This window comes from Elaeis guineensis, chromosome 8 (genome assembly GCF_000442705.2).
Source record: "Elaeis guineensis isolate ETL-2024a chromosome 8, EG11, whole genome shotgun sequence".
Taxonomy (NCBI): Eukaryota; Viridiplantae; Streptophyta; class Magnoliopsida; order Arecales; family Arecaceae; genus Elaeis; species Elaeis guineensis.
In genome coordinates this window covers 133,846,385-133,863,539 of record NC_026000.2, presented here as the reverse complement: position 1 = coordinate 133,863,539, position 17,155 = coordinate 133,846,385, and the positions used below count along the sequence as shown (strand labels likewise).

At 39.0% G+C, this 17,155-nt stretch overlaps 3 protein-coding genes across 4 annotated transcripts; all 3 read right to left on the bottom strand.

Annotated features, from left to right (window-relative positions):
• Window positions 1-3,206: 3,206 nt before the first annotated feature.
• Window positions 3,207-4,498, bottom strand: LOC105049545 (probable CCR4-associated factor 1 homolog 7). Its single transcript, XM_010929222.4, has one exon. The coding sequence runs from the start codon at window positions 4,116-4,118 to the stop codon at window positions 3,306-3,308; it is 813 nt and encodes a 270-aa protein (XP_010927524.1). The 5' UTR covers window positions 4,119-4,498; the 3' UTR covers window positions 3,207-3,305.
• A 1,138-nt stretch (window positions 4,499-5,636) lies between these two features.
• LOC105049546 (actin-related protein 2/3 complex subunit 3) lies at window positions 5,637-12,423 on the bottom strand. 2 transcript variants are annotated; one of them, XM_010929223.4, is made up of 4 exons: window positions 12,143-12,423; window positions 6,560-6,668; window positions 6,193-6,465; window positions 5,637-6,005 (listed from the first exon to the last, which is right to left on the bottom strand). In XM_010929223.4, the coding sequence occupies exons 1-4, from the start codon at window positions 12,143-12,145 to the stop codon at window positions 5,863-5,865; spliced, it is 528 nt and encodes a 175-aa protein (XP_010927525.1). In that variant the 5' UTR covers window positions 12,146-12,423; the 3' UTR covers window positions 5,637-5,862. The 2 variants fall into 2 exon arrangements, with proteins under 2 accessions (XP_010927525.1, XP_010927526.1); XM_010929224.4 differs by having other exon boundaries at window positions 6,193-6,462; window positions 12,143-12,411.
• Window positions 12,424-13,682: 1,259 nt separating this feature from the next.
• LOC105049547 (large ribosomal subunit protein uL14) lies at window positions 13,683-17,155 on the bottom strand. Its single transcript, XM_010929225.4, has 4 exons — window positions 16,961-17,155; window positions 16,485-16,769; window positions 14,389-14,430; window positions 13,683-14,036 (listed from the first exon to the last, which is right to left on the bottom strand). The coding sequence occupies exons 1-4, from the start codon at window positions 16,971-16,973 to the stop codon at window positions 13,954-13,956; spliced, it is 423 nt and encodes a 140-aa protein (XP_010927527.1). The 5' UTR covers window positions 16,974-17,155; the 3' UTR covers window positions 13,683-13,953.

Here is a 17,155-nt window from a genome sequence, read left to right as displayed (position 1 = left end):
TCCTCAAATATCTCGATATTTATAAGTAATATATCCTGCTCTCCACCAGGGACCTTTATATGAAAATGCTGGGAAAAACCAATCCTTCGACTTAATAAAGCTGCATCCTAATGTTCTGGCTGTACTCATAAAATCCTAAACATGCTGTGTCCTACACAGCTACATCAAGCAAGATTGCAATTAAATGAAACTTCTATTATTTACACCCTACCCCCCAAAAAAACAGCAGATTCAGAGCTATCATGCACACCAAGTATGTGGAAGCTTCAAAGAAGTAGCTTCCAAGAACTCTGAAGCAGCTTTTAAAAAGTTGTTGGCTAAGATACCACAGCAAAGTTTGCATTTGACACCCGATAGTTGTCACAAGCATCTGCTGCAGTTTGGACATGAAATAGCAGACCTGTGTCTAGTTCTATTTTGTATCATATCAAACAACTCGAAGATACTTCAAAAATCAAAACTTTGCAAATATCAAACAAATTATGATGCAGTGCACTAATTCTTTCAGGCAATCTAACATATACTATTTTGCTTTTGGTTGTATCATAGTAGCAGTAAAAAGTTCTAACTTCATTGAAATGATGGGTGCAGTCCCATTTGTGTCATTTTAAAATAAAAAAGGCCGACACTTCATTGATGATGAAGATTGAGATCTTCCCCCCACTACTTTTCTAGATTATGTTGCACTCGTGTATGTGCTTGATAACTTTATGGAAACCATAACATAAAAGTACACTGTAGTCACAATAAACATCATTGGTATCATACAATTCTAACAAATGCCTTGAGCTTCTAAAACCATTGTTTCAAAAAAAATAATTCCATTTCAACCAAAGTTAATCAAATTCTAATATATTTCATCTTTATATAATGAATTGACTTTTTAAAGAATTTCCAGTCCAATAATTCTAGTTTTCCATAAGTGTCCATATTTACTTCTCATCATATAATCTTTTCCATATTTTCTTGCAAAATTTCTAAATCAAACCAAGTGGTTGATGAGTCATGCCATACTACCTCCAATGGAGAAAGTGAAGATTAGCTTGGTTGATGAATCACTACGAAGATAGTTTAATGTAATCGAAAACTTGTTCAACTCTAGTTGATAAACTATTCAAACCTGGTAGTCTACCAATTTTCTGTTATAGTATATTATGAACCCTATACCTTGTAGTCTAACCAAGCCATCAAGCAGCCACCCCTCATGTCCTCATTCAAGCCACGAATCAACTGCCCCTCAACCTAAAACATCAAGTAATGCTGAATGACTTTTCTCCTCCCCGACATTCCCCACCGAGCATCCACCCCTCATATCCTAATTCAAGCCACCAAACAGACACCCCTCTCAAATGTATATAGTCAACACATGCTCAATATCTTTCTCCTTCCCATCTGTGTGTTTCCTATCATTACTGCTATCAATATTGCCCCTCTGGTAGGGCAAATGACACCCTTTCCTAATAAACATGACCAACTATTACATGCTCGTCATTGAAAAATAGTTGAAAAACAATGACCACCTGCAAAGCTTTCAGTGGAGACCACAACAGCAAATGGTGAGAACAAATCATTGTACTCCCCAAACAAACGATGAATGTCAACTTTCTACTCATCAACCCACCCTTGAAGCTCAAAACATAATGCAAATTTTTATAGTCAAAGTAGATGGTCGACCAAGTAGCTGCAGTTATCTTCACCTTGACTCACAATGGAGAAGTAGGTTATCAAAGAATAATATTGTATCGAAAGAAGCTAGTACCTAGTATGCATATTTAGGTTATGTCTCTGCTATTGATTGCATGAAGAAGCTTTATTTGCTAGTCTTTTGCATGCATCAAAATCTTTAAACCCCATCATCAACGAACCACCATGCTGTAACTCACACCATGAAAGATGGTAAATGGGTTCTACAGGGAGAAGAAGAAGGTGCCTATAGAAGGAAGAGGAAGTAATAACAACATAAATGCAACCCAAGCAAAGGATATGGATTCTAGAGGGCATCCAACGGCGATTTTAAGCATGGAGGCATGAGAGATGGAAGAATGGGGAAAGATTTTTTTTTTTTTTTAAGAGAGGGAGGGAGACACAGCCGTACTTCAATTATCCAAGTCCACATTTTTGAGGATGCATCACCCAACAATCAAATCTAGAAACTCCAGTTGCTAAACAAAGGGATGTGGACATTAAGGCAAGATCCACTTCACAATGGGGAAGGCAGAATGATATTGCAATGTTGTTTGTTCCATAGGATGGCTCATTACAAAGATCTAACAATAATACATCTACCCATCCTTGATGGATCAAAAGCTATTTGGGAATATCAATCTTCCCCGGCTATCAATTGCCAAGTAATTTATGATTTTCTAATCCTCATACAAATGCCAACAACTATGCCCACTCTTCCAAGGCAATGCTTTGACATAGCATGTAGGCATTGCCTTAAGTAGGGTAGCCCTCGGGGTGCTTTGCTTAAGGGTGCAACTGAACTAAGCATGATAGAGCTTGGGTTTAATCAAGGTTGGCTTGACATTTTTTTCAAGCCTAAAGTTTGAGATCAAGCTCGGGCTGACATTATTTATCATATTTTAAAGGTTGGCTCCCAAGCACATAGAGAAATAGACTAAGGATGACCAATCAATTAAAGCAGTGACCCACAAGAAAAATATGGTAAATGCATGGCAATGTCAAGCATGTCATTTAACAAGAAAAGAAGAGTCAACATAGTTTGAGTTTTATCAAATTAGTGATGTCACTCTCAAAACTTAAATATTAAGCTCAAGAAATGAGAAGGAAAGCTTGAAACGTTTAAGAGTTATGCACATGCATACCTTGAATGGTACAATGTTCTTTAATAGGAGTTGTTTTTTATTCGATGAAGCATCTTTCAACCTTCGAGTGGATGGAACACTAATAATCAAAAGATACTTCAGATTGCCAATGTTGCCTGATGGAGCAACAATCAGAGCTTGAAGAATGACCCAGAAAGAAGACTCCTATAGCATACCTGCCCCAACTCAAAAATCTGGGGAATAATGATGATGATTCACCACAAATTCATGAAGAATAAATCCATGAGATGCAATCCTAAAAATCTAGCATGCACAAAAGCTATAGATAAGGTAATCAGCACCAACCAAGAAGCCATCGCTTCCACCAACCAAAGATATATGTAAGCAAACAGATGAGGAAAAGATCACCCCAACATGTATTCACCAAAGGAAACTGTTTTATTTTCTTCTTTTTTTTTTTGTGAAATTCATTCAAATCTTATTTCTAACATTTTTCCTTTTTTCCCAAATATTCTGTCAAGTCTCAAGACCATACAACAAGCCAGAATATCTCTCAATGGACCCATCAAAGTGCTTCTCCTTCAACCTCCAAAAGACCCGAGCAGTAAGCAAGCTGTCGGAGCCTGCCTGGTGGCAGACCCCAATTCGCACAACATCCAGCTGCTCAGCGACGTTGTTGAGCCCCCCGTAAAGATGGTCACAGTATCGCAGCAGGTACTTGATGTCATAAACTACAGGAAAGAAAATCCTGACGAGTTCGAGGAACCCCCCCATGGTCTCCGGGAGCCTGCGGCAAGTAAGGATCTTGAGGAGGTACGCAAAGTCATACGCGCCATGGAATGCGATCCACTGAACCGAATCATTAAGCACGACCCCGGACGACATGAGGAGCTCGGCGAAGCGGAGGGCGTCAACCCCCCGCTCCCGGTTCTTCTTGAAGTCAATGCCGGAGCGGCGGAGAAGCTCAACGGAGTCGGGGTTGCAAACATCCCGGTCCACGTCGAACTCCCGGAAGTTGAACTGCCATATGCATCCGCGGCCGCCGCCGGAGGGGGAAGGCGGGAGGATGCCAGCGGCGTCGGAGAAGGAGAGGCCGACCTGGATGAGGTGGAGGACGTCGACGTTGGCGCGGAGGTTCTGGTAGTTTCGATCGGCGTTGTTCTTGATGTCGTAGGCGACCTGCATGGCGACGCCGGGGAACTCGGTGTCCATGGCCACAAAGGGATATTCGTCGACGATCTCTCGAATCACGGCTATCTCCGCCTCGAGGTTGTCCGCCCACACCTCCCGGATCTCGATGACGTCGTCGGTCTTCTCCGGAATCGACATCAAAGCCTCGAATCCCTCGGAGATCGAAGGGACATAAGAAAACCTAGCCGACGTCAGGATTCAAGAAGCCCTCGATCTTGAGGAAGACGGATCGAAACCCTAAAATCGGTGAGGAAGGAGAGAGATCTGATGTCCAATCTAGAGAAATCGACAGAGAATGGGATGGATTTATGGTGGGAAATTTAGAATTTCTGAGATCTTTTTGAGGGCAGAGAGGAGAGGGGCAATGGGACGAGGCGAGTCGTTTATTTATTTCTGAGGTCAAAGAGGGCGGCAAGGAGGGAGGACAGCGGGCGAGGGCGAGACGCGTTTCGGCCCCCCTTTCAGACACTAATCATCGAGGCGAGGCGAGGCGAACACGGTACGATGGAGAAAGGAAAACGAAAGGGGGAAACCTAGGGGGAAGATAGAGGAAATTGCCACGGTGGGATGTTCCGATGGAACTGGTTAAGTGGGAGAACACCGATACTTGGTCAGCTTTTGTGCGCTCTCGAATGCCAGCACCATCACCGACGCTTAGGCAACTGAGGTGGGACCCGCGTGAAGGCGGGAGGGTGTGCCCGTGTGTTCGAGATAATTCGGTGTGTGTACTTTTTGTCGTATAAGAAAAGTGTCTTTTTTGTTTTTTTCTTTTTTTGTTCCCACCGGTGACTGGTGCTTTTCGGACACGTGGCGTTTAGGAATGGTATGAGATTGTGGGGCCCGGAGAGTCGGGTCCGTGCGGTTAAGTTTTGTAGTCCTTTTGAGCTGGCAGGGATGGACGATGGATGATGCGAGGTGTTTGGTAGATCACTCGGTCGAAGATGTCAATCCCAATAAATAACAAGGGATAGGCTCAGGCTAAGACTGAGGCAGCGTTTGGCCAGTGAATAAATCCAAATCAATGCTGAATAAGGGACTTATTTAACCAAACATGAAATTCTTATTCATCTCCAGTCAACATAATTTTATTTTTATCAATGATAAATAATCATGTTGATTTATGTAATCGATTCCAACTAGAAGGGAACTATTCAACTTCTTGAATGGCTTTAATTCATCTCAAACTGTGACAATATTAGCAGTTATTCATTTATTCCAAGTTAGCTAACCAAATAGCATTGCAGCTATTCCAATTTATTCAGAGATTCCACTCAAAAACATTACAGGTTTAGTCATATGAAAACAAGATAAAGTTGAATTTGGAGGAATGCAGAGAAATAAAGTATCTTATTCGCATTTTTCTATTTGTGAACCAAAGATGGTCTGAGAGTATTATCACTAAGAACATGCCAATGCAAGTGATAAGAAAGCAAGATAGATAGCCGTGATCTAACTTTTTTTTGAAACAAAATACGGTATCTAAAGTGGCATGCATGTGATAGATAGCCTTGTGAAGAGCGTCCTGCTTATACAATAGAATAGATGCAATTGATATTTTTATTGCTCTTATTCACCCACTCTACAACTAAATGACAAATCAAGGATTGGAAACAAAAGCACTATTCCCTCAAATATCAAGGAAAATTGAACCAAAACTTCATCGAAATCAGTTCAATCAAGATATGATTTAAGTGTATACTAGCACATATCATCTTATTTCAAGTATTCCCCAACATAGTCCCAAATTCACTCGACCATTGCAATTAGGCCATGCCATATACACCAAAAATATAGTGAATTCTTGAACTATAGTAGATAAATGATGCTTCAATATTGATCGCAAGCTAACTTGGCAACCTGGCTTCTCAAAGACAAACAAATCCTATGGCACAATTATGTTCATGAACTTTCTCTTAGCAAAAGCCAACCACCACTTATTAGGAGTACCATTAGGTCTATAAGCACAGCTTAGTAGTCTTCCACTTGTCTCTTCTCTTATCTGCTTCAGATAGTTCCTGAACAGCTCTGCAATTCCACAATAAAGAAAACCTCCATATTACTTTATATGCACCAAGATAACCAAGAAATTCTTCAATTCAAGGTAATTCTTATGAAAACATAAATATATAATCAAAGTCAGGTGCTTGGAACTTACATCAGATGATTAAGTATAAACTTTCATGTTAAATTACCAAGAGACTTGGAAACATACCTGCCTCTTGCTGAGATTGAGGAAGGGCAAATAGACCAGGAAAAGGAAATCCTGGCTCTCCAGGCACAGGGACCTTTTCAAGGCCCAAATTAATGATTGCCTTGGTCCCTACAGCCAGCGTTCTGCAACCCTCCAGCCGCTTCAAGGCCACATTGATGTAAAGTGTCAAGTATATAAGGAGCTTGTCAGCTGGGCTTTTGATGTCGAAGTTCCTAAAGAAAACATTGGCTCGAAAGAAAGTAATTGCTTCATCTACAATGTCAATCTTGTCTGCTATCACGTTTATGCCACTCAGTAACAACAAAAGAAATAATTATTGGGTAAAGGAAACGGGAAACCATGTAAAGAGACGAGCACTTGAAGAAACCTGGATCTGAGAGTGGGGCAGGACCCTTGATGTGACTTTTTAATGGAAGAAGAGGGCACCCACAAGCTTTGGTGATACCCTCTTCATCAACAAAACTAGAGTGATACACCTGTCAATTGTGATGCCAACACTGTTGTCAGTGTTTACCAAGCATAAACAATAAATAGAATTTGTTCACAGCATGGAGTATAGGGGAAATCAGTGAATGAACTGGAAAATGAAATACTATGGATCCTTTCGCTGAGCACCCGTAATCTGTCCAATGACTAATCATTCAACCGATTTTGTAGTTCATCTAGCACTCCACCTTGCTTGTGCACTTATCAGCATATCTAAACAGGTTTGATGCCAGGTGTAACAGCAGGATGCAAAGAGGGTCCATAACCAAATTCATGTATAGAATACTACCATTTGTTCTTTGCAAGTTTTGAGTTATTGGCCAAGAGTTCTGCCCAAAGAGTTCAAAAAAATAGAACCTTTAGAGCAACTGGAAAAACAAGTGCGGACATAGGACAGCCTAATTATCTCAGAAGTGCAAAGTCAATGACACACCAAATTCAGCTAGTGGGAGCCAATATACCTTACAGGTTTGTTCCACTAGTTTACAAAATCATCAGACAAAAAAGAACTCCAGTCATGGTCTAAATAGTGGACAGCCAAAATGTTCTTACACATGGGGAGCAAACACATAAGAATCTTTCAGAACGAAAAAGTCACTGAAATGAAAACTCCATAGAAGAACCTTTGCCAAGATAATGTAGTGGATTAGCCAAGGAGGAGAAGTCCAAGAGATTAACGGTGTCCAAGTTAAGTTCACCTAATGGTGCAATACTACTAAGGAAAACTATGGCAAGCCTTATCACTTCACATTGAAAGATTATCACATCTTTGTCAAAAAAACTGAAGATAAAGAAGGATGTCTTAAAAAGATCACTGTAAATAAAATAAAGATGCACATCCATACGTAGGTTTGGCATAAACAGGTTTAGGTCATAAACAGGTTGACACAATGTAACCCATTTATTAAATAGATTGGATTCTAGCTAAGAGTTCTAACCCATCTACCCATCTCAACTTGTTTAATAGTTTGGTCAAGTTGACATGGTTACAACCCCAACCTTTTAAGATACATTCAATCCATTTAAACCATTTAAGATCCGACTAAAGCTTGTTTAACCTGATTAACCTGAACCAACTTGTTTATTAAACAGGTTATGCAGGTTAGGTTGGGTTACCAATTTAATAAAGGGGTCAAGTTCGCAATAAGCAAATATCCTATCGGATCTGCATCCAACCCAACCAAACCCACCCATTGCCAACCCTATTCTCAGTCATAGGGTCAAAAAGAAGAGAGAGTATAACCAAAGAAGACTACAATATAATGTGAAAGCATTTTAACGATAACCCTAATTATGTAGAACTAGATTTAAATAAGCAAATAAACACATCATACGAAGCCTAGAGTTGAAGCAATACATGATAAAAGTTGGGACAAAACATAGTGGATAAGCCCAAAGGAGGGGTCTGGTTCAACTTGCATGGTTCAAAAAGAAGAGTCAGCAACCAAAGAAGACCAAGCAGGTAATGTAAAAGAGACACTAGCTCCGGTTTCATAAAAACAGATGAAGCTTGTTAGAGGTGGCCCTAGATAGATGGGATCAAGCTTGTTCTTTATGGTTAGGATTTAGAAAAAGATGAAGTAACATTTCACTAAATCATCATCATGACACACATGTACACACCTTTTACTTATGGTTTGTAATTTATTCAGCATGATCATAAACGGTAAAACAGAATGTAATTACTTAAGCAAAAGGAAAAAGTGAACCACAACTGCTAGTGTAACCAACTAAAAATTCTTAGGAAATCAACCCTGTATGCAGTATGATTGCATCACCACTAAATAAATAATTCAATCAACTAGCCTATGATATGTACTTCTCTATATCTCCATATCTTAGTTAGATCATCATCTAAAGCCTATAGGCCATATGACTCTCCTCCAAGAATTTCAGAAAGTTAAAGCATTAATTATTTCTCCTTCCATAATGTTGTGTCTCAAGTGTCAAGTTACCACCCCATCATACTTGAAATGCTCCATTATATCATTCTGCGTTCTGTCATCGATGTTACCAGTGGCAATTACATAAAAGATGTTTGTGCATGCATGATTGCATGCCTGCAGAAACTACCCCCAAATTACAAGCCACTCATGCTCTTCTACACTTCCAAAATGGTAAATAATATAATGAAGACAACCTTGTGAAAAATACTCGTGCCATATCCAAGTGTGGGCAATTATCCTGGTACAAATCTATGCAACCATACAGCAAGAATCATCAATTCCACATCAACAAATTGTAGAGTGTTTGATCTCAGATGAGTGTTTCTTCACCATTTTGCCATGGTTTTAAAAATCTAACCACATTGCTGTTGCAATATATAGGCAACATTACAGTAGATAAGAAAAGTTTTTAGCTAAAGTAAACTTAACGCGCCTCATAAACTTTTAAAAAAAAATGGGGGAAAAGCCTATTTCCACTGAGCACACCTTAATGCACCTTCTATGCAGATAAACGTCCGTATCCAGATCTCCTAAAACTCCCAACCCCCATTTTCTTTTGTTTTGGCTTAAATACCAAATTAAATGCTGGCCTACTCAGATCATATCATAAAAGCCATTTTCTGACAACAATTATAAGACTAACACCTAAATCTCCTAATCTGCCCAACCACTTTACTTATTTCTCCTAAAACTGCCTGAGACTCTTTGTTTCAAACCTCTCCTATGCTTTATGAGATACAACTTTGGATCAATGTTCCACCTAACCGGAGGAATGAGTACCTCAAACAGACTCCAAATTGGTGGTGAACCAAAGAGTTGAGAGTGAATTCAACTCGGGAAATCCACATCCATTGTTTAGGCCTCTTTCCTGCCAAGCATCATAGTAGACCATGTGAAGCTACAAATAAGGCATTCAGTGTACTCTTTGAATCAACAGAAATAGGGAGATCATGAAAATTAACTACACCATTACAATAATGCTCAGCAATATCTTGTCACATGGAGTAAATTTGTCATCTGAAAAAATAGAATGAAGTGCCTTGAACTCAAGCAGAAATAACATCCCTTCACATCATTGGCAATTCAAGCACTAATTGTATGCCTTGAACTTCCAATGGAGCTTTTGAAACAAGCCTCTACTGTTTCAAATGTCTCATGTCGCAATATATCAATAGCCCAAAGAATTTTCCTTCACCAGAACGCAAGGTTTGTAAATCCAATATCTCAGCTTCTCAGTAAGCAACTTGTACCAAGTTAAACCAAGAAATAATCTTTATCTTAGTCAATATGGAATGTTGGAAAAAAAATTTAAAGTATCGAGATGCTTGAATCCTTTTGCCAATGTATCACATTCTAGATGTCATGATGTCAGCTAATTTAGTAAATGCAAGAGACTTTTCCTTTAATCATTGGATTTAATATCTAGCAATTTAAAAAGCTATATGATAATATGGTCAAAAAGATATTAGAATATCTTTGGAATATATTAATTTCATGTCGATTGATATCTCAGCATATATTTCCCTCAAAAGGATTTCTCAGCATATATTACTTTCTACCAGCTAAGGAAATATGATCCGACATTTTATTATATTGCATTGGTGAGAATCTGATACCGATATAAATCCATATCAAGTCCAGCATGAAAAAGCATGCCAAGAAGGTCATTCTGCTGCACCTGACATGTCTTCTCAAGCCTTCAATATGAAGGTTCCTATGATACTTCCTAACTCGCAGGTACCCAAGTATATGAGAAACATGCATATATATATGTACATTATAATTGGTCCATGAATCTTCATGGTGTCTCAAATGTGGCCTCCATGAATTGCATAAAACATGATTACTGAAAAAAACTCCTTGATCTCATCAAACTGTAAAAGGATGAATAGAATATACTAAGTTCCAAATCACTTTTCGCCCTTGAGGTCCAACCACAACTTGCCAAAGTCATTCGAATATCTGGAAAAACTATACTACCATAAAGATGATATCCACTCCAACTACATTCTTTTTAAGCTTCCATGGGTATCAGCATGTTCTACTAATTCATTATCCTGTCTCATGTAAACACATGGTCCACCATATAGAACCATTTTCCTTTTGAATGAGATGATGTTTGTTCTGGCTTGCCCTCTTGAGATTCTCACAAGTCAACACAATTTTTTGATTGCCATTTTGAATAATAAAGCCTCTGTTGCCCACATATAAGGAATAAAAATCATTTTGAACAGCACACTGAAGTCAAAGATTGTGAGCAAGAAGGTAAACAACATCTCCTTTGCTAGGCATGGTATCTCTTTTTGACTCCTAAGGTCCATATGAAATATCCTTGATGCGATTGGTGAAATAAGATGACCCATTGTTGAAAATTTCTCGATATGAATTGTAAAAGGAAGATTCAGCTCTCACATCTTGCACATGTTGACATGCCATCCTTATCAGTTATGCTTCATTTTGTCCTCATCGAGATATTCGATTGTTTTTAAAAAAATGTCATTAACAAAAGAAAGAAAAAGAAAAACTACATTTGTAATATAATGTTTCGCTAAAGAAGTCTTAGTCCACAGAGTTCCCCATCAAGACACTTGATAATTAGAACTCTTCATTGTTCAGAAATGACTATAAACAAGAATATCATCAAATGAAGCAACCTGTCTATAAATGGGTCAAGCACCTAATTCATCAACAACAAGAAGATGTTCAGGGCATTCATGAGACCATTGGCAGTGACAAATATTACTACAAGCTTTCAGATGTCTCAAAAGCAAACTTTCATATGTTTCCAAAGAAATTTTTCATATCAGTATGTTCAAGTTTCTCTGGGTACATTGTCCTTCCAATCAATTATCTACAGGTGTTGTCGTGCTGCAATCCCATCTTCCATAGAACTTGTCCGATAGAAAGGTAGCTCGCCCTCGTAAATCTCCTTTGATCTTGTTTCTTCAAGTCCAATCTTGATACAAGCATCTTGGTGGTTTGAAAATCAAAAGAAGCAACAAATCTCCGAACTCAACCCCATAATCTACCGTCCATAAAGTGCTTCATAAGCAAGGATATCAATCAACTACCCAACAAAAGCTCTCTTATCCCTCTTTCTGCTACCCATTCCAATATCAAGAATTAAGCACAAGAGAAACCAACACGAAATATCGCAACAAAAAAAAAAAAAAAAAAATCACGAAACCCGATTCAACCACCACAACACAAACGAAAGAGATCCCTATCAACTTATTTCCCACGAAATTGTGGCATTCAAAAAAAATATAACTTGACATGAATCATCAATCAGTCAATTGTATGATTCTTGAACCAAGCGATTTCATCATTCCCATCTAGATCTAGGGCAAACACGTCAGCGACAGGATGGTGTAGCCCCAAATTACTGAATTACAACACAACATTTAATATTACATGCTCCGATATCAAGCATTGGTCCTAATTAATTGAATAAAAAGAACAAGAAAATAGAATTAATTTATTCCCGATATCACTGAGAGCAAAGAGAGGAGAAGTACCATTTTTTCTTCTGTCCCGAGGTTGGGGCGTCACTTGATCGAGCGACGGCGGTAAAAAATCTATGGTGGATGCGGAAAAAACAGAAGAAATGGGGAGGAATTCCGGAAGAAAAGGGGCAGGGTTTCCCTCCTTTGGATCTCCCGAGGTGGGAGTCTTCCTGAGATATAATGTCCTTCCGGAACAATTTTGACCAACCACCACGGAAAAGGATCTGAGATCAATTTTCCTTATTCGTTACTTATTGGAGAACCTATCTTTATTTATCTAACCCACCATGCATGATGATTAATAGAAAAATAATGTTTTTGACGGGTGATGTGCCTTCTATGGAGGAAGCGTGCAGTGTTTAAAAAATTAATTGGCTTATTTTTTTATAAAAATAAATAAATACATGATTATTCTTTTCATGGACTTCTGTGTGGTTTAGAAGTGTATGAGAGGAAGGCAAAGCCAAATCCATTGTAATCGTCCACATTAAAATTTTAGTTGGTAAATAGAGAGGCATGACCATTTGAGTAAGAGCTAATCACGTCTCTAGTCTGAATCAATAAGAAGCAAAATTAGCAACATATGAAATGATGAACATGCCCCTTTTTTCCAATAAAAGAAGCATACAAAGCTTGAATATATCTCAAAATTTTTATCATGATTATATCTTCCACATAACGAATATCCAGGCCTCAATCTTAATGATGCACCATCCAAAACACGAATGCACCACCACCAGAACAAGGCTCAATTTCATAATGATGGTTAACTAGATTTTACTTGATATTTCAATTTTTTTTGGCTCCAATAGTATTGGCCAATATCTCAGCCTACATCTCTTTATTCTATTTCGATGATTCCGTCTTATTATTATATGTTAAAATAAGTCAAGATATAAAGTTAATTCAAAACATGAAAAAACACAATCCCAATGAATTTTCCATCCATCATTTTATCTTTAATGTACGCATCTTCTATGGCTTCTGTAATATATTTATCTATCAACATAACGTAGGACAACAGTGGCCAACTTTCTATAATAGATCTTGGCCAGTGGACTATCATATTGTGCTTTGAACATAAAAATTAGATAATTAAGAGGGGAAGAATAGCCAGCAAGAATAAATGGAGATATTACCCATTTCACTAAATGATGGCTGGCTGGAGAGATGGACAACTGACGTGACCATTCAACCAAGGGGGTTTAGCATCCAGACACGAGTCTGCCGTCTGCCAAACACTAGGAGCAATTTGTCTTACCCACCTCCAAATGACGACCTCATTGGAAACCAAAAATTTCACAAGATCCTGTGGACGGAGCATGATGCCACGGGCTGAACCTTTCACTCGACTGCCAAGGCTTTGTTCAGCATTTTCGCATGGTCATCGCCTCTCACAGGGTCATGAGCAACAGCCATAGGAACGTTTTTCTCAAACTCACCATCCAGCCAAAAGCCAAGTAGAGCAGTTACTCTTAATTATAACTGAAGCCTGTAAGATCCGGCAGGAATATAAATAACACCAATGCAGTCTAACTCCAGTTCCAAAGAATAGCACAATAGGTGGTAGCCAATTACCACCACAGGTTGTTCCCGAATCAGAATATAGCTTACAACACTACTAGCACAGATAACATCAGCAAGATTATTGTATCAGAGATCCGTACCATGAAATAATAATTTTGATCTTGATCAACAGCAGAATGTGCTCAAAAGCAAAAAACAACTCTTCCAAAACACAAACTAACAAGTTGGTCTGTGACACCGAAACAAAAAAGTTCCAGATCAAAATCCCTGCTGTTGATTTTGAGCACACCTAGCCATTACACGATAGCATTGGCGGCACTGGCAATCCTTGGCCACAGATCAGCACATTCTTTTCCAATGGGTCCGGTAATGGCAGAGCCTGCAACCACAACAGAGCCTGATCAGCACCCCATCTTGTTTGTGAAAAGTAACGATGAGTCACATTTCAACCTGACACGCTACATGTCCATTTTATGGTTACAGTAGACATATATTTCATGAGTAAGAATCACCCTGGAAATCATGGATTGCTCTACTTAACTTGAAAATCAGGATTCCAAAAATTCTGGTTCATGATATTATATAGAACTTTGTCAGAAGGGTATTTCATTAGTTCAATAGACCTGACATCCAATTATCAATTCTATAATGCAAACTCAGGTGGCAAAACGCTGTAGACTGCTACTTATTATCATATTGTGCTTAAATTTGCCAAATAGCATCTACCGTACCTTTCATTTCTCCCTTTGGATTCACGATAACTCCAGCATTATCTGCACAGATAGCAACGAAGTAACAGCATTAGAAACACAGAAGTTTCACAAAAGGAACAGTACCTGCAAATACAAGTTTTTATTTAAACGTTACAAGACAGCTTTTCATTTGCCTGTTCATGGTAGCAAATTTTCAGCAAGACAAAATGAGGAACGCATGATGACAGAGATCAAAATGCATTTACACTGCTATTGTGAGCGAGCCACTGAATTCAGTCATGGACCGTGAAATCCAAAAAATACAGAATTTGATGCTTGGCACTTGTCAGTAACACATTATTATATGATTTTTTTTTTTTTGGTGTGTGTGTGGAGGTTGGGGTTGAGGTGGGGGGAGGGAGGGGTAGTGATGCGTGTTTGGGGAACATCTTTGATCTTTTTAAAGAACCAGAATATCATGAAAGCCCATACACAGACAAACAGCTGACCACCACTGCCATATCTAGCAAAACCAAAAAAAAACCAGATTGACATAAGGAACAAGGAGAAAAAAAAACTTTAGAATGCATTAATTGATATGATTAAAAATGAAGCATAGTTGAAAACATTATTTACCGGGACAGATAACATATGCTACAGTAAACCATCATAGTGTTTAATAGTGGCCATTTTTAAAAAAAATATATATGCCTTTTTTGTGAACTCATTCAATAATGAAGCAACATGAGAAGAGCTTTAAGAGAACAAAAGAATGTATGAAATAGGAATTGCAAGACATTACCGTACTAAATAATGTAAACTAGAAATTGTACTTTATCTATAAAAAGAGGAAAGAAAGAAAGAAACTAAACTTTTAATAACACTGAAAATAAAGACATCATTTTTTGCATAGCTGGACCATTAGTACCATTACCTCTCATGGTGGGGAGGGGGAGGCAAGAAATTAAACAGCATTGGCACGTAGAATCAAGGTTTTAAATCCCGTGGGACGGAGGCGTCCCAATTTTTTCATGGAATAGGATGCTCCGCTGTCCGTCCGTCTGTCCGATCATGCGGGTAGATATCATCCATCTCTCTCCCCTAATTCTTTCTTTTCTTTCTTTTTTTCTTTCTTTTTCTTCTATCTTCCTTTCTTTCCTCTCTTTTTTCTTTCTTTTCTTATCCATTTCTTTCTTTTTTCCTTTTTTTTTCCTTCCTTTCTTTTTCTTCTCTTTTTCTTTCTTTCTTTCATTTTTCTTCTTTTTCTTTTCCTTCACTTTTTTTTTTTTTTCATCTTTCCTTCCTTTCCTTCCTCTTTCTTCTTCTCTCCCTGCATTGATGGGTTTCAGAGTCCTAACACTGTCCCGATCCCGTTTTCTCACAAAAACAGAATGGGACGGTCGGAACACCACCCCATCCCGCTAGGACATAAAACCTTGTGTAGAATAGCTTTCTTATGTTTACTCAAGGTCATGAATATCACCATTCACTCAAAAGACAGAAGAATCATGAATCTAGTGACTCCTCCAGCAAACTATCTTTAAAATATGCTCTAATAGTTCCAGATTGCATAGACCTAGAGCCTGAGTTTCACCAACATTTCAGAAAGGAACACTTCCTAAAGCATATCGAGTACATAAGCTTGTCCAGGGATGGGCGAGTCATGAAATATGAAAAAAATCTCGAAACATAATCATAGATAGTCATTGCAAATATCTATAAGAGCATAAGCATGAGTGCCTCTATGTTGTGATTGGAGCTACTTTCCTATTGCTCCCCAATCTGGCAAAATGAATGATACCGGCTGTGAAGGGAGTAATAGGATAGAGGCATGCCAAATGTGTAACTTTTTACAATAATTTCGGGTTAGGGTTGGACAAGCAACGCCCAATGATTATGCTAATGTATGTTTGTTATGTATTTGATTTAAAGCGTGTGGAGGTGCCACTCTTGCTGCTATGATCTAATAAAAGTCCCTACGAGGGATTCAACCTCATTTTAAAAAAAAAATGTATACAAGATTAAAACGAATAAACACTATATAAAGCGGTGAAGCACAAAGACCACTAGAAAACTGAAATTTATCAAACTTTATTCGCAGGGGAGCAAACCAAATTAAAACTAAAGAGAGGTACCTTCAAAGTACATATAGACGCCGTCCTTTCGGCGCCATGGCTTGCGCTGCCGTACGATGACGGCAGGCATGACCTTCTTCCTGAGGTCGGGCTTCCCTTTCTTGACGGTGGCCATCACCATATCCCCGACGCAGGCCGAGGGAAGCCGGTTGAGCCGCCCTTTGATCCCCTTCACCGAGATAATGTAGAGGTTCTTCGCCCCCGTGTTGTCCGCGCAGTTCACTGTCGCCGCCACCGGCAGACCCAGCGACATCCGGAACTTGTTCCCCGCCGACCCTCCACGCCCTACAACAAGATATCAAAAAGATCCCATTCAAACTTCTCAGTAACCCTTAACGCCACCGGAAATCATCAGATTAACAAGTCGATCTCCGGGGGGATGCATCACAGCGTGCAAAGAAGAACGAGGGAGAAGCGAGATATAGCGATCTAAGAAACCCTAAAATCCACAGGAAGCGAGGGAAGAGGAGGGATACCTCGCTTCGACATCTTGGAAGACCTCCAATCTGAGACCTGGGCAGAGTGGGAGCGGCGGCCTTTCCGTTTTATTTACCGCAGCTGGATGCTTCCTAGGGTTTTGGGGCTTAACTTACAAAAATGACCTCCTTTTGTCACAAATTCAAATGGCTTTGCGTAAAAAAAAAAACTCTTTCTATTCTCCTGGCCACTTA